General features: G+C 40.5%; 1 protein-coding gene and 1 pseudogene across 5 annotated transcripts in view; one reads left to right on the forward strand and one right to left on the reverse strand.

Annotated features, from left to right (window-relative positions):
- LOC137237867 (traB domain-containing protein) overlaps positions 1-16,385 on the reverse strand; it is a 37,232-nt gene extending 20,847 nt beyond the window's left edge. For 2 of the 5 annotated variants that reach the window (XM_067762187.1, XM_067762191.1), the window contains exons 1-4: positions 16,203-16,385; positions 15,619-15,919; positions 3,912-4,657; positions 3,737-3,856 (exon numbers count right to left, since the gene is read on the reverse strand). In XM_067762187.1, the coding sequence (XP_067618288.1) occupies positions 3,737-3,856; positions 3,912-4,657; positions 15,619-15,799 (1,047 nt within the window). In that variant the 5' untranslated portion in view covers positions 15,800-15,919; positions 16,203-16,385. The remainder of the gene's footprint in view (positions 1-3,736; positions 3,857-3,911; positions 4,658-15,618; positions 15,920-16,202) is intronic. The other 3 variants (XM_067762190.1, XM_067762188.1, XM_067762189.1) reach the window with 3 other exon arrangements.
- A 10,379-nt stretch (positions 16,386-26,764) lies between these two features.
- LOC137244329 (uncharacterized) lies at positions 26,765-27,699 on the forward strand (annotated as a pseudogene).
- Positions 27,700-27,897: the final 198 nt, after the last annotated feature.

Genomic DNA, 27,897 nt, shown 5'->3' on the forward strand with positions numbered 1-27,897 from the left:
AGAAATATAATTGTATTCTAGATTATGGCAAAAAGGAGGATAAACTAATCCTAAGACCATATGATTTTCCCCAAACAATCACTATGTACCTAACAAATTATCTGTCTGCCAACACAATTACGATCCCTGCTAGATCTGAAGTCATTAGACAAGTAACAGTAAACTCTGATAATAAAAACATCTTCATACCCCATCAACAATTATCTGAAGGAATTTTCATAGCGAACACAATCACAAATAAAGAACAAACTTTTGTCAGAATTATAAACACCACACATAAAAACACAACCATTCAAAATTACAAAATAAATACTGAAAATTTAGATGACTACAATTTAATTAAAACAAAAACACACAATAAACAGAGTAATGACACAGAAAAATTAAAACGATTAACTAAAAATTTCCCAAAATTTGTCGATTCAGAATTAACCTCATTATGCACCGAATTCATAGACATATTTGCACTAGAAACAGAACCAATCTCCTCTAATAATTTTTATAAGCAAAAATTACACATGAAAGATGACCCCAGTATACATAAAAAATTATAGATTGCCCGAAACTCAAAAATGGGAAATAAGCAAACAGGTTAATAAATTGATCGAAGATGACATTATAGAACCCTCAATATCAGAATACAACAGCCCAATTTTACTGGTACCTAAAAAATCACTACCAGGTAATACTGAAAAAAGATGGAGACTGGTAGTTGACTACAGACAAGTAAACAAAAAACTAGCAGCGGATAAATTCCCACTTCCAAGAATTGATGATATTTTAGACCAACTTGGAAGAGCAAAATATTTTTCATGCCTTGACCTTATGTCAGGTTTTCACCAAATAGAATTACACCAAGATTCTAGAGATATAACCTCGTTCACAGCAGACAATGGTACATATAGATTTAAAAGACTACCCTATGGATTAAAAGTAGCACCAAACTCATTCCAAAGAATGATGACACTGGCATTTGCAGGTCTCAAACCATCCCAAGCATTTCTATATATGGATGATTTAGTTGTACTAGGATGTTCAGAAAAACATATGCTGAAAAACTTAAGAGATGTTTTTGCTACTTGTAGGAAATACAACTTAAAATTACATCCAGATAAATGCCTATTCTTCAGCGAAGAGGTAACTTATTTAGGACATAAATGCACAAGCGAGGGAATACTACCCGACCCAAGCAAATTTGAAATAGTCTAAAATTACCCAACACCAAAAACAGCAGATGAAGTTAAAAGATTCGTAGCGTTCTGCAATTATTACAGAAGATTTGTACCGAATTTCGCAGAATACTCAAGAAAATTAACTAGGCTTTGCAAAAAGAATGTTTCCTTCGACTGGACAGAAGAATGTCAAACAGCTTTTGTCTATTTAAAGGAAGCATTAACCAACCCAAAACTTTTGCAATACCCCGACTTCAATAAAGAATTCTGCATAACTACAGACGCTAGTGGGTATGCTTGCGGAGCAGTCCTTAGCCAGGAACATGATGGCAAACAGTTACCAATCGCTTACGCCTCCAGATCCTTTACAAAAGGTGAAACAAACAAAGCTACAATAGAAAAAGAACTAGCAGCAATCCATTGGGCTATAACATTCTTCAGACCATACGTCTATGGTAGAAAATTCAAAATCAAAACCGACCATCGCCCTTTAACTTACCTTTTTTCGATGAAGAACCCTTCATCTAAGTTAACACGAGTAAGACTCGATTTAGAAGAATACAATTTCGAAGTGGAGTACATTGCTGGAAAAAAAATCACGTCGCAGACGCATTGTCTCGCATTAACATAACAAATCTAAAAGAAATGTCAGTGGAGGCATGCAAAATAATGAAAGTTTCAACTAGATCAGCAGCTAAAAATATAAAAAATAACATTAAAATTGAAGAAAGTCACACAGAGAACACCAAAATATACGAAGCGCTAAATAAATTTGAAGTAAAAAGACTAGTCGAGCTCGTAGCGATTTTGATACAAGCAACCTAATTGTTGAGGATAAGATTGACTTAGGACAATTCTTTACCAGGCTCGAAAGAGAAGCCGGCAATTTAGGCCTTGTACGAATACAGTTGTCCTTAGGGGACAAATTGTTTAAAAGAAATTATACTGCAGTAGGAAAATTTATTGAAAAAGGAAACAAGGTTCTTAAAAAACTAACAATTGCACTAACCCCAGAGGTTATACATGTGACTAATTCCGGGAAAATTAAGGAAATTCTGCAAAAATATCATGACGATCCTATTAGTGGTGGCCACCCAGGAATAAATCGCATGACAAATAAAATCAAGCAGAAATATAGCTGGAAAAACATGAAAAATGACGTAAGAAAGGGGTGTTAGAGGTTGGTGTCATGTGGGGACACATTGCAAGCGGGGCATACATTTTGTATGTCGGGGTTGATTCTGGATAGGTAAGAGTTTAACCTGTTACAGTATCCAGAACGAAGTTGACGAGAGTGACACGCGTTTCCCTGGGGAGTATGCGTTTCTCTTCCGCGAGTTCTGGATATTTTTCTTCAAGTACTGGATTCACCGGGCAATTCCCGACATAAAGGTCCGACGCCTGTCTATGGAGTTCACCAAGGACCTGCTTGTGTTTTTTCGCTTCATACGGCTGGGTTCTCAGGTGCCGTATTTCCTCAAAATGCTTACGGAGATGACTCCTTAGGCCCCTAGGCGGTGCTGGTTCGTCAATAAGATGTCTGTTGGGATGCCCAGGTTTCTGGGTATTCAACAGAAACTGTTTGGTCAGCATCTCATTTCTCTCCCTGATGGGGAGTATTCTCGCCTCATTATGCAGATGGTGTTCTGGGGACATAAGAAGACAGCCCGTGGCGATTCTGAGAGCAGTATTTTGGCAGGCCTGTAGTTTCTTCCAGTGGGTAGTTTTTAGGCTTGGCGACCATATGGGTGATGCGTAGCACGTAATCGGCTGGCTAATTGCTTTGTATGTGGTCATGAGCGTTTCTTTACCTTTTCCCCAGGTACTGCCAGCAAGGGATTTCAGGATTTTATTACGACTCTGAATTCTCGGAACATTTGCGGTGCGTGCGCACCAAAATGCAGATCCTGATCAAACGTCACACCCAAGATTTTGGGGTGTGGGACAGTCGGTAGCGTAGTGCCATCGACGTGGATGTTCAATATGGTCGACATTTGGGGCGTCCATGTTGTAAATAAGGTCGCGGAAGATTTAGTCGGTGACAATGCCAGGTTTCGCGAGGCGAAAAAACTGGAGAGGTCAGGGAGATAGCCGTTTATTTTATTGCATAGCTCATCGATCTCTGGGCCTGGGCCTGTGGCCATTATTGTGCAGTCATCGGCGTAGGAAACGATTGTGACTCCTTCCGGGCTAGCACCTTAATGGTGCTGTGTTACCGGAGCGTACCGAATCTGTGTCCGGCAAAGGACCATCACATCGATAACACTCCCCAAAGCCCTCGGGGAGTAACCTTATCGCTACAACGCCAACAACAACAATATAATGAATCTCAGACCCAAACCGGAGGGAATTCAGTCTACGCCGCAGCACACTGGACTGAGTAGGAGTTCGAGCTGTTAAAACCGTTCTCTCTCTATATAGACTTTTTATGCAAACTTAAACGCCATCTTCAAATCCAGTTTGAATTCATTCCCAGCCGAAATACACTCGATCTACTTATTATAACGAATAAAATTACCAAGCAACATGCCTAGACAGTTAAGTAGAACAGCTTAAATTATTACCTTCGCAAAATTAAAGTTTTTCGCCTCCTGTAACAAAGTTTTCTCGTCGAGTTTTAAAATATGTACGCGTGATGGGCAAAGTTCTACCATAACAACATCTGGACGGACATTGCGTATAACCTGAAAATAGGTGAAATTCGGTTGAACCAAAAATTTATAATTTAGTATAACTTACATAAGAGACGTCGTCTTGTGATTCCTCACTAAAGTGTGCCGTTCCAACCAAATATACTTTACTCCCAAATGGCGTATCCAGCAAGGTCACAGTTGAAGGCAAATTCCTTTCGAATTCTTCAATTGTTTCATAAATTTGTATTTCACGTTTAGAAACTGGCCGTTCTTCCGGTGTATCCCATTCACCATTTCCATTAGATTCATCACTTGCCTCACGTCTGGGTACTTTTGACTCAGCTTCAGACTTTGTTGCATTTAATTTTTGTTTACTTGAGTTTAACAAGGTCTCAGCTTTTTTACGCAATCTTTCTGCCGCTGCAGCATCGCCAGGTTTCAAAGGGGATGTTTTTTGTCTTGCACCACCGCCACCACCAGATACAATACTTTTGGTTGGTATCTGTTGTTGTTGAAGAGCACTTTCATCTTCGGATGAGGATTCTATTAACACCACCGAGTTTTCTAAATCATTCTCTTTAATTGAATTATCACTTATTTCTATAATTGACAAATTCGGATTAGACGATTTAAATATTGTCTTATTTGCTAATTGTGATTTCGGATCCACTTCATCTTGTGAAGTATTTGTATCGGTGCTTTCGGACTGTAGCAGTAGCATACTGGCGCCTATGTTCGTATTCAAGTTACGTTGGGCTTTTTTTGAGCTGCTACATGAACCGGTGGTTGTGTTACTTTGATAAGAATCGCTGCCGTTCAATGTAGTATCGGTGGAATTGTTGTTGGCACTTTCTGCAATCAATGTACACAATAGTTTGATGAAATTTGTTTAGTTGCACATATAAAGTCAGATAAGCTATGTTAGGTATTTAAAAAAAATATTTTAAGCTATGGCTGCCGCCGTGGTTTTAACGTAATCTGCCTCAGCAGGTGCCGCTTGAAGTCAGAAGCCCGCCGATTTGTAGGAAACGCTAAAAAGCAAGTGTTTACAATTTGGAAGAAAAGCACGGCCCTAAAACCTTAAGGGAGTGTCTTTTAGCATTGCATTGTTGTGTAGATGTTTATTACATGAACAGCTTAAAAAGGTTCAGAAAAGATGCAAATCAAGTGTAGGATTTCAAAGTTAATTAAAATGTTTCCCATCTTTGCTCCCAAGTAACCAAGCATGCCTTGAAATCTTTGGTTAGACTGTGAACGCAGGTGGCATGTTATTGTTGTTGGAGCAGTGCTTCGCTCCATCCAATAGGCGCGACCGATCACAAATTGTCATCAATATCCTCTAACGGGAGTCCAAGGAAACTTGCAGTTTCAACAGAGGTGGGCCATAGAGAGAGGGGTGTTAGAGGCGTTGGTTCCACATTACAAAGAGGAGATGATTGGTGTCATGTGCGGACACATTGCAAGCAGTACATACATTTTGTATGTCGCGGATGATTCTGGATAGGTAAGAGTCTAACCTGTTACAGTACCCAGATCGAAGTTGAGCTTGAGTTACGCGCGTTTCCCTAGGGAGAGTGCGTGCCTCTTCTGCTAGTTCTCGGTATTTTTCTTTAAGAACTGGATTCGCCGGGCAATTCCTGGCATAGAGGTCCGACGCTTGTTTGTGGATATCACTGAGGACCTACTTGTGCTTTTTTGCATCATACGGCTGTGTTCTCAGGTGCCGTATTTCGTCATACTGCTTACGGAGATGCCCCCTTAGGCCCCTGGAGGTCTAGCCTCATCAATCAGATGTCTGTTGGGATGCCCAGGTTTCTTGGTATTCAACAGAAACTTTTTGTGCAGCATTTCATTTGCCTCCCTAGGGGAGTACTATCGTCTCATTGTGTAGGTGGTGTCCTGGGGACACAGCGGTTCTGAGGGCAGTTTTTTTGGAAAGATTTTCGGGTGTAAGACAGTCTGTAGCGTAATGCCCTCGGTCGACATTTAGCGCGGGTCTGTGGCCATTATTGTGCAGTCATCGGCGTAGGAAACTATAGTCACTCCTTCTGTTGGTAAAAGTAGCTTCGATATGTAGAAGTTAAACAGAAGTGTGGATAGGACACCACCCTGTGATACCTCTTGTTTTGACAACACATCTCACGAAAGCGTAAACAAAGCACTGCAGAGAAGAGAAATTCAGATGCCTATCCACAGATGGATTGACAATCTACTCCGTACAAGAATCGCTGAAGCCCATATAGACAAGAGCACAGTTAAGGTTAATACCACGAGGGGGTGCCCCCAAGGAGGTGTCCTGTCACCCCTTCTGTGGAGCCTAGTAGTGGATGAACTCCTGCAAGAGCTATCAAACAATGGCATAAGATGCCAAGGATATGCTGACGACATCGTCATAGTTGCAAGGGGTAAATTCGAGAGCACGCTCTGTGACATATTACAAAGAGCATTGAACATTACAAGGGGATGGTGCGCCAGTGTGGGGCTTAACATCAACCCATCTAAGACAACCATCATCCCCTCCACTAAAAGAAGGGTCCTACCAGCCCTGAGAGCAATAACAATAGATGGCGTGGCACTAGAATATGGAACCGCTGTGAAATACTTGGGGGTCATTTTTGACACCAAGCTCATATGGACACAACACTTCGACTCCATGAAAACTAGGGCCACGAGGTCCATCATGGTATGCAAACGTCTAGCAGGCAAATCATGGGGCTGTAGCCCACATGTGCTAAGATGGATGTATACCATGATAGTAAAGCCTATGATAACATATGGCTCGATAGCCTGGACATCGAGAACAACTCGGGCGACGACGAGGCAAGCCTGACAAAACTTCAGCGACTGGCATGTGTGTGCATCACGGGAGCTATGCGTACATGCCCTACAACAGCGCTGGAAGCTATCCTCGATCTAACCCCGCTGCATATATCGATAGAGCAGTCAGCCAAGCGAACCCTCCTGAATATCGTCAAGGACGGCTCGGGCAAAGGGAAAGTCATATCGTCCCGGAACATGGCGGAATTGAGAGAGAAGATCCCAATCTCTCAACTCCCGAGGGATGATATCCTCAGGCAGATAGTTTTTGAGAAAAGGTATAAAGTAGAACTGGGAGACAAGGGTACATGGGAGGAAAGTAGAATTGAGAGCATTCAGCAGCTAAATAGAATAATATGGTATACCGATGGCTCGAAGACACCAGAGGGGATTGGATCTGGAGTCGTTGGACCCAGAGCCAAGATATCAACACCCCTGGCTGTTCCTGGCCATCCTGACAAATTTTTTGATAGGGTACTCGATTCTACTTTCTGGTCGAAACACTCTGTAGTGCATTTGTTTACTAGAAAGTCGAACCGTGACCGCGCTACTTTAAATACCTCAAAAAACCTGCCAAGCAACACTCCAGGAGTGGTACAAACTTAAATTATGTCTTATCAAACGTAAATAATATCTCACTTAGTATATTTTATCAGAACGTTAGGGGTTGAATACCAAACTAACGGAAGTTTTTGTACTGAGTCATGAGAGTTCTTATGATGTACTCGTTTTTACTGAGACTTGGCTAAATCCAACAGTATTTAATGCTGAAGTTTTATGGATTTCGTTTCAAGTGTTTAGAAAAGACCGACTGGCCAGAGCTGGTGGAGGTGTGTTAATTGCCGTTCACACTAGGTTTTCCGCGGAGGAACTACATTTTCCTGACTTTGAGGATGCTGAGCTTCTTTGTGTGAGAGTAAAACTTTCCTCAACCTACAAATATTTTATAGCCAACTACATTCCCCCACAATCTGACTTTTCCTTATATTTGAATCATTCCTCGATAGTGAAATCTGTGTGCAGTACTGCCAGGGCCTGTGATTCTGTCGCTGTACTTGGTGATTTTAATCTGCCATGTGTGTCATGGAGTCTTATCGACGGGAAGCTAGTCCCTACTTCTTTTCGCGCTATACCCTATGATTTCCTAAACGAATTTGCAGATGTTGGACTTTTTCAAGTTAACAACATTCAGAATAAATTCGGTAAATGCTTGGATTTAATTTTCTCAGACGATTCAAATTGTTTTGTAAATCGATGCGATCCCCTTGCCCTGCCTGAAGATGTGTATCATCCTGCTCTCGCGATGTTTATGGAATCTCATAATTTATCTGAGCGTTCCTCCAACGTAGTGCGAAAGACCCCTCACCGATTTCTGTTTAGAAAAGCCAATTTGTCTAAAGTAATACTCGAAGTATCGCGAATAAATTGGCCTGAATACGATGGGGATATTGATGAGATTATATGCCATTTTAATAATGTATTATACGGAATATTTAAAAAATGCATACCTACGTCCGAAACCACTGCTATATCATCATCGGCTAGGAGCACTAAAGAATTGAAACGCCTGAAAAATCAGAAGACGCGTTCATTCAAACGTTACAAACTTTCTGGATCAATGACTGACTATGCCGCCTACTCAATTTTACGTCACAAATATAACACATTGAACAGAATTTGTTACAAGAACTATATCAGTAGGATTAAAAGCCAAATTTTTGTCAATCCTAAGGCGTTGTACAGCTTCTTTAAATCAAAAAGGAAGATAAAAGGGTTTCCTTCTACAATGAAGCTAATTATTCAAACACCTATGATTACCCGCCATCGAATTATCCTTTCAGATTGTCTCCTCTGGATTCCCTGGTAGTCCCATACATATGTACTGATGATGTTTTAACTCATCTGGAAAATCTAAAAATTTTTTACTCTAGTGGTCCGGATCAAATTCCGTCGGTAGTGCTGAAATCTTGTGCTCGATACTTATATCGACCTCTAGCCTGTTTGTTTAATGCGTTCCTGAAGCAAGGGGTATTCCCCAAGAAGTGGAATCATTATACCACTGCATAAAAATGGAAGCAGAGCGTGTGTTATAAATTATAGAGGAATAGCCAAACTCAACACTATTCCTAAGCTATTTGAATTGATTATCACAAAAAAGATTGCTTTTAGAGTATCTTCATTAATTGACTTTTCACAACATGGCTTTTGCAAGAGTAAATCAACGGTGTCCAACTTGCTCGAGTTTACACCTTTGTATCAAACAGTTTTAAGACTAATTGTGAAGTTGGTGTTATTTATACTGATTTTAGTAAGGCATTTGATAAAGTTTCTCATTCTATACTTTTATTCAAACTTGATCGGTTATGGTTTCCCCTTTTGCTTCTATCTTGGGTTTCTTCTTATGTGAAGGAAAGAAAACAAACAGTTATATTTAATAATTGTTGGTCTCGGTTCATAAACGTAATTTCTGGTGTTCCTCAAGGCAGCCATCTTGGTCCGGTTTTGTTCCTGTTGTTCATTAATGACCTTCCTAGTGTTTTGAAGAGCTGCAAGCCGTTGATGTACGCTGATGATGTCAAACTTATAATGCCTATCCGCTCACCCGTGGATAGGGCATGTCTTCAGGCTGATCTGAATAGTCTAGGTGACTGGTGTAATGTAAACGCCATGTCACTAAACCTACCTAAATGTAAGTGCATGTGTTTTACAAGGAAGTCCTTCCTATCCCATGATTATGTTATTGGCGACTATGTAATAAAGCAAGTCACTAATTTTATTGATTTAGGCGTTACAATGGACCCATAACTCGATTTTAAACTTCATATTGAATCTTGCGTGAATAACGCTAAAGGTACTTTGGCTTTCGTTAACGTTGGTCTAACGAATTTAATGACCCATACGTTACAAAAACTCTTTTTATATCATTGGTCAGACCTACTTTGGAATACGCTTCAATATAGCATTTTCAGGTCAAATGAAACTTTTTTCATTTCAAATGAACCTTTTCTCATTTTAAATGAAACTTTTTTCATTTCAAATGAAACTTTTTTCAAGTCAAATGAAACCATACTACTAAGGTAATTGTCAATATTGTCAATTGTTTATATCGTACTTTATAACGCTAAGTATTTATCATATTTTTCTTTAAGACAACTATTTCTAATTAGCCACATTGAAGGCAAAATTTTTGTTAAAATTTTCTTTGTGAATTTAAGCTGCAGTTAAGGTCGGCTTAGTTTAGCCTCGCCTTTTGATCGTTTCAATTTTTAATAGATAAAGTAGCAGGGTTATACGCTAGGCAACTTATATACTACAGTTTAACCACCCACTTAAAATAAGCACCTATATTCTTTACTTGTATCTACTCATCTTATATATAAAGCGCATTCTTCTTCTACATATACCTCGTTAATCACGTAGGAATAAAGCAACGTAGAGAACAAAAAGAAGGAACCAAAGACCATGATGTGAGCGTATTTCCTATTCACTGTCTGACACACCAACTAACACATCGGTTGAATCCTCTGTATTATGCTTTTCTCTTTGACCAACGTCTTACCAAACAACATAGAACGATAGCAAAGTAACCCCAGCGGGTTAGGGGATCAGAATATACCCGCGGTAGGTATGCCTGTCGTAAGAGGCGACTAAAATACCAGATTCAAAGGGCTGTGTAGCGCAACCTTTTAGGTTGCCAGCGCAATATATAGCTTCTCCAAACCCAATTGTCAACCTCACCTGTCCGCGGCGAATCCTGTTTCACTAACAAACGAGGCTCTGGCGACCCCAAGCTCCTCATGGAACTTGGGGGTAGGGAGGGAGGGAATGGCCTGAAGGTTTAATGTGGCCACATAAATCGTTCCCGAGATGGTCGGGCTAGCACCTTAATGGTGCTGTGGTACCGGAGCGTACCGGATTTGTATCCGGCAAAGGACCATCACATCGATAACACTCCCCAAAGCCTTCGGGGAGCAACCTTATCGCTACAACAACAACAACAACAACAGCAAAGTATTACCCCAGCGGGTTAGCGGACGTTTTTGGGTCGGACAGGGTATACATATGAAAATTTTTTTATTAGGTCATGAAAAAACCCTTAAAAATCAAAGTCAAAAACAGTAAAAAAAAAAAAAAATGAAATTTCGCTGGCTCGAAAATTATTTGTTTGGGTATGCGTAGTGAAACTTTTTTTCCTGACCCCTAATCCTATCGAAAAATCGATGGCGCGATATCGGTTAATAAATCGACCCATTCTAATATATATATTCTAAGTATTACATTTAAATACAATATACAATGAAAAATAATGGAATAAAAACAAATATATATGTTTTCAAAGGCCCAAACGAGTGAAGTGCAATGTAACTACGCCATAGAGTAGAAAAGATCACTTTTTACCGTTATGTTTTTCAGCATGCTTAAAAAAGATCTCTCCAGAGTCCACATGTTCTACTATATAGTTGGTAAAAGTAATGTTTCTCTCAATACCTTGCTATGTTGTTGTTGTTGTAGCGATAAGGTTGCTCCCCGAAGGCTTTGGGGAGTGTCATCGATGTGATGGTCCTTTGCCGGATACAAATCCGGTACGCTCCGGTACCATAGCACCATTAAGGTGCTAGCCCGACCATCTCGGGAACGATTTATGTGGCCACATTAAACCTTCAGGCCATTCCCCCCTCCCTACCCCCAAATTCTATGAGGAGCTTGGGGTCGCCAGAGCCTCGTCTGTTAGTGAAACAGGATTCGCCGCGGATAGGTGAGGTTGACAATTGGGTTTGGAGAAGCTATATATTGCGCTGGCAACCTGTAAGGTTCATTTGAAATGAAAAATTTTCATTTGACCTGAAAATGCTATAATTTGGAATCGGCGTTATCAGGTTCATTCTGACAAGCTGGAATCGGTCCAGAAACAATTTTTGCTTTTCGCTTTAAAACACTCTCCATGGGATCCTTCTAAAAATCTTCAGTTCATTTTATCAGCTATTAGTTTGTGTAGGGGTATATCGTCCTCCAGTTCGTGAACATGGAGCTGAAATACGCAGTCGCTATAAGTTTCAGCACCTTCTCTTACTTGACCCAAAGCTCCAAAAATTGTCCAGCCCAATCGCGATTTAACCGCAGCTGGTTCATGGGGTTTACCCTCTCTGTATTTCAACGGTATAGCTGCACGTACGTTGTTCAGGCCGATTATTATTCGAGGCTCTGCTCCTTGATATGAAGGGATCGGAAGGTCTCGTAGGTGTTTGAATCGCCTTTGCATTTCTTTTGCGTCGAGTGTTTGTCTTGGTAAGTCTAGGCTTTGTACTGACCGCACATTTAAGAGCCGTACCTTTGTGTCGTTTTCAGCTGACGATATATTTAGATTTACTGTTTTGGAATTCTCTTCCGTTCGCATAGTTCCGTCTGTCCATTTCAGTGATAGTTAAAACTAATACAGTTGCCCACAGTGCAGAGCCGGAGGGAGATGCTTGGTGTCTTATTTATTGTTAAAATAATAAGAGAGTCAATAAATATTCCATTTTTGCTTGGTGAAATTTAGTTTAACGTTCCTATTAGGCCATCTAGACATTTTCAATTAATTTTTGTAGCTACATGCAGGTCGAATTATGAAATGCACGAACCACTTCGCTGTTTATGTCGTGATTTTAATAAACACTGTAAAAATTTAGACGTCTGCGACTCGTTTCTTGGTATTAAAAAATACCTTTTAACTACATTAAATTTGTAATTCGAAATGAAGCAAAGAACGCTAAACCGTGATATACTGTTCAACCCTCTGTTTCAAATATGAAGTACCAGTTACTTGAAACTTGTTTGCAAAATTGCGTTGTGATCATTATTTTTATATGTATGCAATCAAATTTACTCTGTATAAATTCTATTCTGTATCTATATATTTTATCTACTATTAATTTGCTTTATTGTCAATTTCATAAATTATTATTTAATAGCTCCTTCATGAGTACATTTTAACTTATTTACAACATTTTAACTTTTGCTTACTTCTAAGTTTTTAATTGAAATTGTCAAGCGTTTAATTAAGTACTGTTTAAATATTACTTTAAAATTGATGACTGCTCTGAGAATTATGTGTCGGGATATTTGGTCTGTATAATTGTTTAATTTGTACACTGATAAATAAATAAATAAACAAATAAATAAATAGGCCTCTCGAAAGATAACCCAAGAATCCTAACGGTTAATCTTACAGGACACTGTAAACTGAACAGTCACATGCAAAAGCTGGATATAATATCGAACAACACATGCCGATTTTGTGATCGATCAGCGGAGACGGTGGACCATATCCTCCTGGAGTGTGACGCAATCTCAAGACGTAGGGTTAAGTTTATGGGCTCACCATGGGCAGAGCATTATCACATCAAATCCCTTAAGCCAGGTGAACTGCTAGGGTTCATCAGAGATGTACGCTTGAATGAGGTGAAGTAGCTGAGGGCACAATAGACCAATGGTCGCAGTGCGATCCTCAATTAATTATATATCTATCTACCCCTTGTTTAATTCTTCTTACTTTAGATGTTATGTTCCTGAATTGCACCAACTCTTGCCGCCCAGACAGATAATTTGCGGTCCTCTTTTTGAGGTTAGGGGGGAGGGAGGAACCTTCCAGGTCTTGCAGTAACGTGCCGTGGTTGACCGTATCAAAAGCTTTTGACAGGTTTAGCTCAACGAGTTCTGTCCTATGGTGGGGGTTTTGATTTAATGCGCAATTTATTTGTGCGTTTATGACGTTTAGGTGGTAGTGCTATGGATTTCCCTCTGGTAAGTTAGGTTGACAATTGGGTTTAGAAAGTTGAGAATTAAGCTTTGCATTGCGCCTATTTGAATCCCCAATACTAATCTTCCTCTTCGCCCTTATGTTCTTTACGCGTAGGTTACATCCATCGTGTTGATGTAACTGGTATGTCGCATGTAAGTTAGCAGCAGTTGAATCACACTTCCTCTTGCATCGCAATAGCAACAAATATTTGGTGGTCAACCGGATATTGTGATACCTTTCCTGTTCATCATTACCGAGAACCGCACTTTCATCAACTTTCACAAAGGAAAGTGGGATGACTACAAATCCTTTAGGGACAACCGCTTTGCTTCCATCCCTATCCCGACTGATGTCAAGGGGAACGTGCTTTCCGCAAGGTCATTGAATCCGTCTCGGCTCGTTTTATTCCCGCCGGAAGAATTCCGGAAATCCGGCCTCATTTTCCGGCGACGTAATTTTAGCGAGAGAACGTGACCAAATAAGGGATATAAACCAACGCATCAGATTGCTTGTGGATGAACACAAGCGGGCGAAATGGGACGAGTATTTAAAGAATTGTAACCTCTCTACCGGTGTTGCTAAGCTTTGGTTCACCGTAAAATCCCTATCGAATCTGTCTAAGCAAAATGACAAAATCTCCATCGTCTTTGGCGATAAATTGCTGTCGGATGCGAAGAAATGCGCGAGCGCTTTTTACCGACAATATATAATCATTCTATGATTGACAAAAATAGACGGCGGGCCAACAGACGCGCACACAAACATAAATACAGCGCGTCCCTGAATTACCATCACCTCCAAAGAGGTGGAGGATGCCATCGTTCATGGCTTCTGAAAATTACATAGCACTACCACCGCGCGCTAAATGCCATTAGCACTCAGATAAATTTTCGATAAAACCCCACCATAGGACAGTACTCGTTGCGTTAGACCTGTCAAAAGCTTTTGGTACGGTCAACCATGGCACGTTACTGCAAGACCTGGAAGGGTCACTCCTTCCCCCTAGTCTCATAAGGTGGACCGCAAATTATCTGTCTGGTCGGCAAGCATCGGTGCAATTCAGGAACGTAACATCCAAACCAAGAAGAATTAAACAAGGGGTGCCATAGGGCGATGTCCTATCCCTACTTTGTTTAACTTCTACATATCAAAGCTACCTTCACCACCAGAAGGAGTCATTATCGTTTCCTACGCCGATGACTGCAAAATAAGGGCCACAGGCCCAGGCCCACATATCGATAAGCTTTGTAACAAAATAAACAGCTATCTCCCTGATCTCACCAGTGGACGTGCCAAATGTCGACCTTATTGAACATCCACGTCGATGGCACCACGCTACCGACTGTCCTACACCCCAACATTTTGGGTGTGACGTTTGATTAGGATCTACATTTTGGTGAGTATGCAGCCGCAATTGTACCGAAAATCCAGAGCTGTAATAAAGTCCTCAAATCTCTTGCCGCCAGCACTTGGGATGAAGATAAAGAAACGGTCATTACCACTTACAAAGCAATTAGCCGGCCGATTGCATGATACGCGGGCCCGACATGGTCGCCAAGCCTCAATGTTACTCACTGGATGAAAATACAGGCCTGCCAACATACTGCCCTCAGAAACGCTACGGGCTATCTTCTTATATCCCCAGAACACCATCTACATAATGAGGCGAGAGTACTCCCCATTAGGGAGAGAAATGAAATGCTAACCAAACAGTTTCTGTTGAATACCCAGAAACTTGGCCATCATAACAGATATCTGATTGATGAGCAACACCGCCCAGAGGCTTAAGGAGTCATCATCATAAGCATTATGAGGAAATACGGTACAGAAGAACACAGCCGTATGAAGCTAAAAAAGACAAGCAGGTCCTCAGTGATATCTACAAGCAGACGTCGGACCTCTATGCCGGCAATTGCCCGGCGAATCCAGTACTTAAAGAAAAATACCCAGAACTAGCAGAGGAGGAACGTACTCTCCCTAGGCAAACGCGCGTCCTGCTTGCAATTTGACCCACATGACACCAACCATCTCAATTGTATTGTGGAACAACCCCTCTAATACCCTTCATTATGGTCCACCCCTGTTGAAACAGCAAGTTTCCTTGAACTCCCGTTAGAGGACATTGATGACAATTTGCGATTGGTCGCACCTATTGGATGGGGCGAAGCGCTGCTACAACAACATACCTTTCCTGTAAACACAAAACAGTACTTACCATCAAATGATGTATATGCCGTGAGATTCTCCACAGCGCTGTCATATATTCCACTGCTTTCTAGCGATGTATCGTTAAGTTGACCAAATGATGGAATGCTACCTTTGCTTCTAGCTGGTGTGGGCGGTGATTGGGAATCTACACGAGACATATCACGTTTGGAAGCCGCTGATAAGTTCATTGTGTGGAAGAGTAGATTACGTAAACAAATTCGATTATGGAGGATACCTGTAGATTGCCTTCTACTTAATTATTTCTTTCAAAATTTGTTGATGCCGCAATACTATGCAATATATACAAACTACAATTTAAAAGTTACACATTCATAAGTACATTACTTGTTTTGTTAATAGTATAGAATGCAACTGCACTTAAAAAGCTTTACTTTATTGGCTATCAATATTCATATTTGCACTTTGATGTAAATCTTATCAAAATATATATTATTTCTAATCACAAACTTTTTATGGTGTATAATTTTGTAGAGAACACATTAAATGCACTGCCATTGCAATTACATTTGTTTCAAAATAAATTCACATTTTCATTGGAAAAATTGTTCACGCAATGTGAATTATACTTACTAAAAAATTATTACATGGAATGTGAAGTCGCACGCAAAACTGCTTCTTTTGTTTTATGTACACGGATAACAAAATAAAAATTATAATGCAAAAATTTTCGAAAAAATCAAAACTAATTGAAAATTTCTTTTTTATTTTGCTTTTGATCGTTCTTCTTATTTTTGCGCTTTATCAACACGTACACAATTTTTTTGACATTAGTGACATTGAACGTGACTGCCAAAATTTCGTGAAATTCAAAATCTGTTATCAATTGCCATCATCCGGTGGCAAAGAGCCTGAGCCAAATAAAATTTTGCATGTAAATGCAACAAAAACTATTTGAGCCAGATAGGTATACCTATTATAATAGTCTAGTCATGGTACAATAACCAGGTAAAAGCATCAGAGTTGCATTTGACATGTTTTTTCATTCGAAGCTGGTTATAAAATGTCAAACTTTGTTTATGTTTACGTTTTTTGTTTATTTACATTTATTAATCCATTACAGTTTAACTGCAGAATTCTGGGTAATAGTCTAGTTGAGGGGTCGACTGCTAATACGCTAGCAAAAATATCGAGTGAGGTGTCAAAAGACGCGTATTAATCTCGAGAACAATAATCCGAAGGCGGAAAAGAAAAATTTTATCTCTGTCCGGAGATATTTGCAGTGTATTTGGCGATTTCCATGTGATTGTTGTTGTGTTTGTACCTACAAAAAAAATTGTCCATCACCGTGGCGGTAGCAGAAAGGTGTTCTGCGCAAAAATACTATGGATCCGACCCCCGGTTTCAGAGGTACCCGCGGGTCTTTTTTCGGTTTTTCGTTAATATCTTTTGAACGCGTTAAAATTTTCCGCCTTCGGATCATTAATACTGATGTCAAGACGCGTCGTTTGACACCTCTCTCGACATTTTTGGTAGCATATTAGCAGTCGACCCCTCAACTAGACTATTACCGAATTCTGAAGCGCAACGGGGGAGACGTCGTCACTCTAGGAGTAAGAGATAGGTGACTACGCCTGGGTTGTGAAAGGCTAGGACGCAACTGCTCTTGTGCGTCCTTGGGTAAGCATTGGGGTACCCGGTGTAATTGAGTTAGCGACCTGGCAACATGGCGCAATGAAAACCGTCAGGGGGTTGCCGTCACGGAGACCAGAACATCTAGGAAAGTGGCACCGCCCACGGCAGGAGCCGCATTGGGCGGATGGCGCAAATACTTATATTGTGTGCTGGCAAACGGGGGTAGCGACTAAGGGTCTGTTTCCCTGACCTACATGATTGCTCCCGGAAAAGAGGGAAATAGACGGGGGCAGGGGCTGATGCTCGGCATTGCTACCGAATCTACTACGGAGATAGTAGTTATGAGTGCCCTTCAAAAAACGCAAGTACTCCATAAATAATGTAAGGAATACTCCTTTGGGAGTATAGGAGTATTCCAAAACTAATCTGTATTCATACAAAAAATGTGCTCCAATTAACATTGCGATGTCCGAGGAGAGGAGTAGGTGATCCCACTCTCGCTTTGTTTGTGAGTATTCCATAGAGTACATACGTGAGAGTACTTTCCAAAGTACTTTCACTGTAGTTCTCCATGGAGTACCCAAAGAGGATCATATGCCAAAGTACTAAAGAGGAATTGTGTCGGAAAGAATTATCTGAGTGAACTTAATTTAAAATGAAGGTAAATGGAGAGGGGCAATACAACTTTTATATTTTTTACTACGAATATTCTTATGTTATTTAGCATTTGCGTGAATAAAGAAACCAATATTTCTCTATACTATAGTATGTATACATAAAACCAGTGCGCAGTTGCATTTTATCAGAGTTGCCATAGTAAAATTTTATTATCAGTTATTTGTATGCAATATTTTACTTTTGGTAACTCTGTTTGATCGTCATCGTGTCGCGATCACGGTCGTTAAAAAACGAGCAATGATCGGCTGATGGTGGTCCGCAAACGCATTGCAAAGGAGTATTGTTAGAGTACTCTAACATGAAGAAAATGGAACACGTAATTCAACAATTTTTGCAGGGTGGTAGCAGCCGTTTGCGCCATGGGGCGCGAGCAGCAGAGACTAAACTCACAGCAAGATCTGCACTGCAAACCTGTTCTGGGTATAATGTCCACAGAAAAGATCGCATGAGCGGAAATGGAGGCGGCCTTGCGTTTATCATACACCACTCTGTGCAATATCATATATCTGATCCTGGCATCGACCGCAGGGACAATGTCTTAGAACGTCAAGGCCTATCTGTCCGGTCAGGCGATGCAAACCTAGAAATCATTAACATCTACATCCCTCCTGCCACCTATTGCCCCAGTGGATACCGCCCTAATATTAGCGCCTTACTCACTGGCAACAATCGCATTATCTTAGGCGACTTTAATGCACATCACGATCTATGGCATTCAAACTTGCGGGCGGACAGTAGGGGTGAGATGTTGGCGGATCAGAAGAAACGACGTTCTGCACAATAAACGGAGACGCCCCCACACGTATGGTAAGAAGCTGTCACAGTTCGCCGGATATCTCAATCGTGAGCGCAGAACTCGTAAACTGCATCAACTGGCAGCCGATGGTAACATTGGCATCCGACCACCTGCCTATACTTATTCGTTCGAGCGTACCGCCGACTTCATCGTTACAGAAAAACGCACTTTCACAAATTTTAAAAAAGGAAAGTGGGAAGAATATAAATCTTTTACAGACGACCTCTTTGCTGCCCTCCCTATCCCGACTGATGCCCGCCAAAGGTACCGTGCTTTCCGCAAGGTCATTGAATCCGCCTCGGCACGTTTCATTCCCGCCGGGAGAATTTCCGAAATTCGGCCCGACTTCTCGGCGGAGGCCGCAAATTTAGCGAGAGAACGTGACATTATAAGACAGCTCGACCCAGGCTACCCCCAAATAAGGGATATAAACCAACGCATCAGATTGCTTATGGATGAACACAATCGGGCGAAATGGGAGGAGCACCTAAGAGGTTGTAACTTATCTGCCGGTGTGGGTAAACTTTGGTCCACCGTAAAGTCCCTATCGAATCCGTCTAAGCACAATGACAAATTGGTCACGCTAAACCATCCAAAGCAGTGGGCCCAGACGGCATAGCCATGCCGACGCTTAAATGCCTAGGGAAAGATAGTTTCAAATACTTAGCGCATGTCTTCAACCTGTCTCTTTCCACCTTTGTCATACCCGAAAAATGGAAAATGGCCAAGGTGGTCCCGCTACTAAAGCCTGGGAAACCAGCTAACATAGGAGAGTCGTATCGTCCGATATCTCTCCTATCGCCAGTAGCAAAGACGCTTGAAGTCATTTTGCTCCCCTACTTCCAAGCAAGTTTGCAGCTAGCCTGTCATCAGCATGGCTTCAGAAAACTCCATAGCCCACCACCGCGCTAAATACCATCAGGACCCCCACCATAGAAAAGTACTCGTAGCGGTAGACCTATCAAAAGCTTTTGATACGGTCAACCATGGCACGTTACTGCAAGACCTGGAAGGGTCTACCCTTCCACCATGTCTTAAAAGGTGACTGCAAATTATCTGGGTGGTCGGCAGGTATCGGTGCAATTTAGAAACGAAACATCAAAACCAAGAAGAATTAAACAAGGGGTGCCACAGAGTGGTGTCCTATCCCCAATTTTGTTTAATTTATACATATCTATGCTACCTTCACCACCAGAAGGAGTCACTATCGATTCATACGCCGATGACTGCACAATAATGGCCACAGGCCCAGGCCCACAGATCGATGAGCTCTGCAACAGAATAAACGGCTACCTCCCTGATCTCTCCAGTTTTTTCGCCTCGCGAAACCTGGCATTATCACCAACTAAATCTTCCGCGACCTTATTTACAACATGGTCCCAAATGTCGACCATTTTGAACATCCACGTCGATGGCACTACGCTACCGACTGTCCTACACCCCAAAATCTTGGGTGTGACGTTTGATCAGGGTATATATTTTGGGGAGCACGCAGCCGCAATTGTTCGGAAAATCCAGAGCCGTAATAAAATCTTCAAATCCCTTGCTGGCAGTACCTGGGGAAAAGATAAAGAAACTCTCATTACTACATACAAAGCAATTTGCCAGCCGTTTACGTGCTACGCGTCACCCATATGGTCGCCAAGCCTAAAAATTACCCACTGGAAGAAGCTACAGGCCTGCCAAAATACTGCTCTCAGAATCGCCACGGACTGTCTTCTTATGTCCCCAGAACACCATCTACATAATGAAGCGAGAATACTCCCCATCAGGGAGAGAAATGAGATGCTAACCAAACAGTTCCTGTTGAATACCCAGAAACCTGGGCATCCAAGCAGACATCTGATTGATGAGCCAACACCGCCTAGGGGCTTAAGGAGTCATATCCGTAAGGATTTTGAAGAAATACGGCACCTGAGAACCCAGCCGTATGAAGCAAAAAAACACAAGCAGGTCCTTGATGAACTCCACAAACAGGCGTCGGACCTTTATGTCGGGAATTGCCCGGTGAATCCAGTACTCAAAGAAAAGTACCCAAAACTTGTGGAAGAGGAACGCATACTCCGCGCTAAGGCGTAGACTACGGGACGCCCTTGGGCGTGAACAGCAAGGAGCCACAAAAGATTTATAAAAGTTAGGTGGACGTCGGATTTTGGGATCAAGCCCAGAACAACCTGTCCGATGCAACCATCCCTTACACGAGACACACTGAACAGAGTATGACCGTCCTAAAAAGATTCTTTTCCGGCAGATGCAGCAAAACCATTTCTCAGGACCGGGGTTTGGTTCGATACCTTCCCGGAGCAAGAGAATATAGAGCAGTATATAATGTTCGGTTACACCCGAACTTTGAAACCTTTATTTGTTGGAAAAATCATAAACGATACACAAATAGTCAAAAAATTATAGCGCAAACAGTGGGGAAAAAATAAAAAACCTTGGTACGATATACCTCTAAGCAGATTAAGATCCAGTTTGTGGTATGCTGCTTTTCACTTTTTAAGGCAGAAATACATTCGCACGGCTTGCAAACCACTGCCGTGGGCCAACTATGTTTTAGAAAATAAAGTCCACTAGAAAAAACAGTTGACAATAGTGATAGCATTTCCAATATCATTTTAATACTTCAAAATACCGACCTTAGGCAGATAAAGTAAGAACTACATACTTCCTAATAAGTTGTATATATAGAAAACAGTCCCTTATTTATATATCATAAACAAAATTATTGTTGCGACCATTGGATATTTTCCAAATCAATAGGTAATGGAGACATTTCACGTAAACGTTCGACATATTTGATGCATTTATCGGCAATATAAACAATAAATTGCCTTCATTGAACTATGTGCCAAATCCCCATCAATTCCAATCGCAAGGTTCCAGTGATGCTAGCCACTAGACAATGCCACATGTTTTAAGGACATCAGTAATGATTCACCCTCAACATAGGCAAATTATAAATTTAAACAACCACTATACGTTTGCTCTGGATCACAATTACATATAACATGTGATAATCTTGAAGTGATGCTATCATATAAACGCTGCGAAAAAGCTCTATACATTTCTTATCATATTCCATTTCTTTGAGTGCAAGATCACATGCAGCACCAAATCAGTACAGGTACAGTACCACTACGTATACCACGGTCTTGTCCACCACCACTCTGTATATAAAGTGCGCCAATACCCTTTGGACCATATAATTTATGGCCAGATATTGACATTAAATCAAATTTCATTGCATTAATTGGAATTTTGCCAACTGCTTGTGCTGCGTCGGTGTGAAAGAATCTATTTCGCGAACGGCAAAGAGCTCCTATATCAGTAAACCAACTTTTACTAGTTAATGTTCTTTTTTTTTTTTTTTTTGGTTTTAATTGACACCGCATACGCAAGCGTCGGTTGGCAAGGTGCTTTAAAGAGCCCTTGTACTGCCAGGTTATCTTTCAATTCCGTTATTTGTATAAAGTAAATTTTTTGTTTTTTTTTTTCATGGCACCACGCCCCGTTATGGGTAAAGTCCCGTTCGTATATATAACACATTTAATTTTTATGGCGTCACGCCAGGTTTTCCATTAGTTTATGTATGTGTGTATAATATTAGGTTAGGTTTTTTCTTGGCACCACGCAATTTTCCAATGTCACTGATTCGGGTTCAAGTCCCGTTCGTATATAAAAACCGTTTGATTTTTATGGCATCACGCCAGGTTTTCCGTTAGTTTATGTATGTATGTATAATATTGAGGTTAGGTATTTAATTGGCACCACGCCATTTTTTCAATGTCACTGATTCCTATTAGGAGTGCATAAAACCGCCCTAACTCCAGGTAAGGGAGGCACTGCATCTCCTAACTCCGCCAAAACGCCCGAGGGAAGCACAGAAGCCAACCTTGTTGCCTATTTTAATTTTTCACTCAACGCAAAAAGCCCGAAAATTGACGTTGAGTAGAGGATGACCCGAACGACCGCTCGCGCGAAAAGACAAGACCGGAATATAGTTAATATTCTGTTTTAGTTTTCGGTTTGTTGATACAAATGCCATTTTTCTTCTTCCATCACTGTTCACAGCAGAAATTGAAAGAACGATTGACATTCTATGTATGAGCGGCAACAACAAAATACAAAGGAAGGTTGCATTTTCACTTATGAGGGGTCCACTGCTAATAAGCGTCAAAAAATATCGAAAGAGGTGTCAAAATACGCGTATTAATCTCGAGAACAATAATCCGAAGGCGGAAAAGGAAAATTATATATCTGTCCGGAGATATTTGCAGTTGAAGTTGGCGATTTTCATGTAGTTGTTGTTGTGCTTTTACCCCCAAAAAAATTGTGCCACACACCCGGACTTGGCATGGCGGAGCCCAGGGTTATTTGTTATAAGCGCGGCCGAAGGCCGCCAACGCAGGAAGGTGTTCTGCGCAAAAATACTATGGATCCCACCCCCGGTTTCGGAGGTACCCTCGGGTCTTTTTTCGGTTTTTCGTTAATATTTTTTCCGCCTTCGGATTATTGTTCTCGAGATTAATACGCGTCTTTTGACACATCTCTAGATATTTTTTGACGCGTATTAGCAGTCGTCCCCTCAACTAGACTATTACCGCCAGATAAATCCAGATAGAGTCTGGTTCAATTTTTGAGCCAGATAATTTGTTAATTTCTTGTCTTTAGTTTGGCAACGCTGCCTTTAATAAAAATACTTTTGAAAAATAGATGTCGCCGCTAAGCCTTTCGCCGTATGAGTTAAATGAAAAACAGCGACAACATCTGCCTATCACATTTCCCGTGTGCGAAAATATCACGACATCTGCTTCTCAAGTCTCTCAATAATCCAGAGCATTCCCGTGAGAATTGAGCGTGAGCCGGAGCTGTAAAACTCACTGAAAGACGGCAGATGACGATCGAACAGAGTTGCCTAAAGTAAAATATTGCATGCAAATTACTAATAATAAAATTTTACTTTGACAACTCTGATAAAATGCAACAGCGCACTGGTTTTATGTATACATACTATAGTATGTATAGAGCATGGCACAACGATACAAGGTGGCAGCATGGGACAGCTGATTTTAAGCTTTTTTTATTTGATTTGATACATCAAAATACGGTGCAGTACGATTTTGACATTTGTCCATCGAATTTACAAAAACAAAGTACATTAAATTTTTATTTATGTTTGTAGGTATGTCACCATGCTGCCACCTTGTATCGTTCCGCTATGGTATAGAGAAATATTAGTTTCTTTATTCACGCAAATGCTAAATAACATAAGAATATTCGTAGTAAAAAATATAAAAGTTGTATTGCCCCTCTTCATTTACCTTCATTTTAAATTAAATTCACTCCGATAATTCTTTCCGACACAATTCCTCTTTAGTACTTTGGCATATGATCCTCAGTGGGTGCTCCATGGAGTACTACAGTGAAAGTACTTTGGAAAGTACTCTCACGTATGTACTCTATGGAATACTCACAAACAAAGCGAGGGTGGGATCACCTACTCCTCTCCTAGGACATCGCAATGTTAATTGGAGCACATTTTTTGTATGAATACAGATTAGATTTGGAGCAGTCCTATACTCCCAAAGGAGTATTCCTTACATTATTTATGGAGTACTCGCGTTTTTTGAAGGGATGCGCAATGCGCCACCTTCTATAATTCCATCCAAGGCGAATTCATTACAGGTGGTGTTATCCCATCAGCTGATTGCTTCTTCTTGATAATTTTTCATACAAAGCCTTGTACAACAAAATGTCAGTTAATCGAAATCTATCAAAATTTTCTTTTGACTTGACATTCATCTGCACGGCGAATTGATTGAATTCGCTTTGCCACCACCTGTTATAGATTCGCCTTGAATTCCATCATGCAACGCCAAGGCGAATTCATTACAGGTGGTGCTATCCCATCAGCTGATTGCTTCTTCTTGATTATTTTCCATACATCGCCTTGTACTACAACATGTCAGTTAATCGAAATCAATGAAAATTTTCTTTTGACTTAAAATTCTTCAGCACGGCGAATTGGTTGAATTCGCTTTGCCACCACCTAGTATAGATTCGCCTTGACCAACGCACTGTTGACTTTTTTGATTCACTTACTTTTTTTGCTAAATCCGCTTTATGTGCTTACCTGGCAGTTCTTTGACATTTTAAAGTGTTGATTATTTCACTTTTCCTCTAATTTTATATTTAAGTTTGAAAAATAATAAAAAAGTGTTTTTCCTTGAAACTTAAGGATAATTCTTTCATTTGACATATGGGGTAATTTTTACTTCAGCTCAAAACTGCTAAAACCCGTCCAAAAATATCGTAAGAAGTGTCAAAAGACGTGCTTTCGACCCAGGACCACGAACACGAAAGCGGAAATTAAAAATTTTATTTTTGTCAAAGTATTTTTGTCATGGACGGAAAATAATTATATTTTTTTTTCGGAGTCGAAAAAGTCGTGGTCAAAAAATTGTACTAGGTGAAAATGCAATATCATGTCGAATCATGTATCCTTTTTATTTTTCTAACTTTTTCCATAAAAGTCCAAATATAAAAGTAAAATCCGTATTTTTATTTTTTGGGTCCGATAGAACTAGTTAAAATCGGACTTTTAAAGATAAAAGTGCGGAAATAAAAGTTAAGTTTTTATTTTTTAAGGCAAAAATAAAAGTCCGGCTTGATAACAGAGAAACGGCTTATCCGAAATAAAAAAAAATTTTACTTTTATTTCCGGACTTTTATTTTTAAAAGTCCGATTTTAACTAGTTCTTTCGGACTTAGGTAATAAAAATCCGAAAATAATTTTTATCTTGATACAAATATATTAAAAGTCCAAAATTAATAGTTTTGCAAGGAATTATATTATAAAAGGAAAGACAGTTTCCGCCCCTGTTGTTGTCGTTGTAGCGATAAGGTTCCTCCCCGAAAGTTTTGGGGAGTGTTATCGAAGTGGTCCTTTGCCGGATTCAGATCCGGTACGCACCGGGAGCACCGCTCCATTAAGATGCTAGCCCGACCATCTCGGGAACGATTTACATGGCCACATTAAACCTTCAGACCATCCCTCTCTCCCCACCCCCAAGTTCCATGAGGAGCTTGGGCTCGCCAGAGCCTCGTCTGTTAGTGAAACAGGATTCGCCACGGATAGGGGAGGTTGACAATCGGGTTTGGAGAAGCTATATATTGCGCTGGCAAGCTGAAAGGGTTGCGCTACACAACCCCTTGAATCCCTCAGATGGTAGTGTTTAGGTCCAAAAATTACATATAAATTTTGTGCTACTGGGACTCAAATATAATTTTTTTTTTTATATCTACAATGTACATACAGAGGAACCTCTCCTAACGGACACCTCCATTAAGCGGGCATCTCCCTTGGCCGAACAGTTTTGTATGCACCAAGTTTTAGGTAAAATCTTTAGAAAAAAAAATCTTTGTACCATGCTTCAGACTATCCCTCCCTCCCCACCCCCAAGTTCCATGAGGAGTTTGGGGTCGCCAGAGCCTCGTCTGTTAGTGAAACAGAATTCGACGCGGATAGGTAAAGTTAAAAATTGGGTTAGGAGAAGCTGTAGATTGCCCTGGCAACCTGAAGGGTTGCGCTACATAGCCCCTTGAATCTGGTATTTTAGTCACCTCTTACGACAGGCATACTTACCGCGGGTATATTCTGACCCCCTAACCCGCTGGGGGAGTTTCCGCTTGCTTCTAATGAAATCTAAAGTTTGCGCCCCAACACCGGTTCAGTAGGAGATCAAAACTATATCAGCGTAGACAGTTTTCTTCATACGATTTTCAGTTTCTCTTATCGGGATTCATAGTCCTGGGCCCAAAGCAAGTTTTTGACACCACTGTCAATATTTTTGGACGAGTTTTAGCAGGTGTGAGTATGCGAAGTAAAGAATTATCGCATTTGGGTCTTCTTCCAGTTTAGAGAACCAATTTTCTAACAAAGAATTGATGGAAGCATGTTTGCAGCGTATAAACAAAAATAGTGTTCGCCGAAAGCGCGAAATGTCAATAGAAGAGGTGTAGCCTGCTCATAATCATTTCAGGTACTTTTATGAGTGCTGCCATCAGCTGATTGTGACAGCCTACCGCTGGTTAAATGAATAAACAAATATTTTGCACGTGCATTTATTTAATTTAATTATTTTTACATCCATCAGTTTTATTGTTTGGACTAAAACTTCCTATGGAAATTACCAATATTAAACAACTCTTTCTGGATAATAACACAGATTACAAAGAAGGTAAACCCAGTAAGGAGTTAGCGGCAATAGGCGAATTCCAAAATATCGATGAAATCGAAGATGAGGTTTGGCTATTGCAATGCTCCAAAGGATTAGATATCGATACAGAGCTGCAGGGTCAGAAACTTAAGTTACCCGGACGTACAAATTTCAATACAGCTGAAACCGTGGCAGTAGAATATGCTGAACCACAGAAACGTGCTTTTGGATTTTGTAATCGTAAAGGACGTTATTCCCTCCGTCTGTTGCCAATTAAAGGGAATATTTTATTACGCGGTCGTTTGAAAGGGAGCGAAGCTGTTACGTTAGAGCATGCTGAAAGCATATGTCCACCTGAAGAGCGGGTGTCATTTCCGGATATGATAAAGGTTCGTCATCCTTTGCATGACCATCAATTTGATGAGAATCGCTGATCGACTAAAAAAGGCGGATAAAATATCAGCAGCGGTACTACATGAAGCCTTACCAAACCGACAATATTTGAGAAATCTGAATACTGAATCAATGAAATCGAAAAACTGCTCCAACAACAACAACAAACAAAACTTAAAAGCAAGTGCCGCTGCTACTGCTGACGATGATGACACTTGTGTAAGTGTTACTAACCTAACGAAACTCAAAAAGAAGCCAAAGCACAGCTACAATGCTGCAGCGGATAAAGTCGAGGAAGTATTTTCAAAGAAAAAAAGAATGCAAAAAATCAGCGAAGATGTTACAACAGATATGCAATGGTTAGAAGATATAATAAAAATAGAATGAATGAGTAAAAATCATAAAATATTTTGTTAGGACAAGTATCATGTTAGGACCGTTTTCTCATGTAAAGTACACATTATGAACTTTAAAATTTATCTGCCTTTTATAATCACAAACTTTGTTCACGAAAAGTTTTTCGAGGACAGATAAATGTATTAACGATAAAGGGATTCAAGGGGTTGATGAGCACAATACAAAACTTTATAGCAACAACATTTAC

Source organism: Eurosta solidaginis, chromosome 1, assembly GCF_040869045.1.
Source record: "Eurosta solidaginis isolate ZX-2024a chromosome 1, ASM4086904v1, whole genome shotgun sequence".
Lineage (NCBI taxonomy): Eukaryota > Metazoa > Arthropoda > Insecta > Diptera > Tephritidae > Eurosta > Eurosta solidaginis.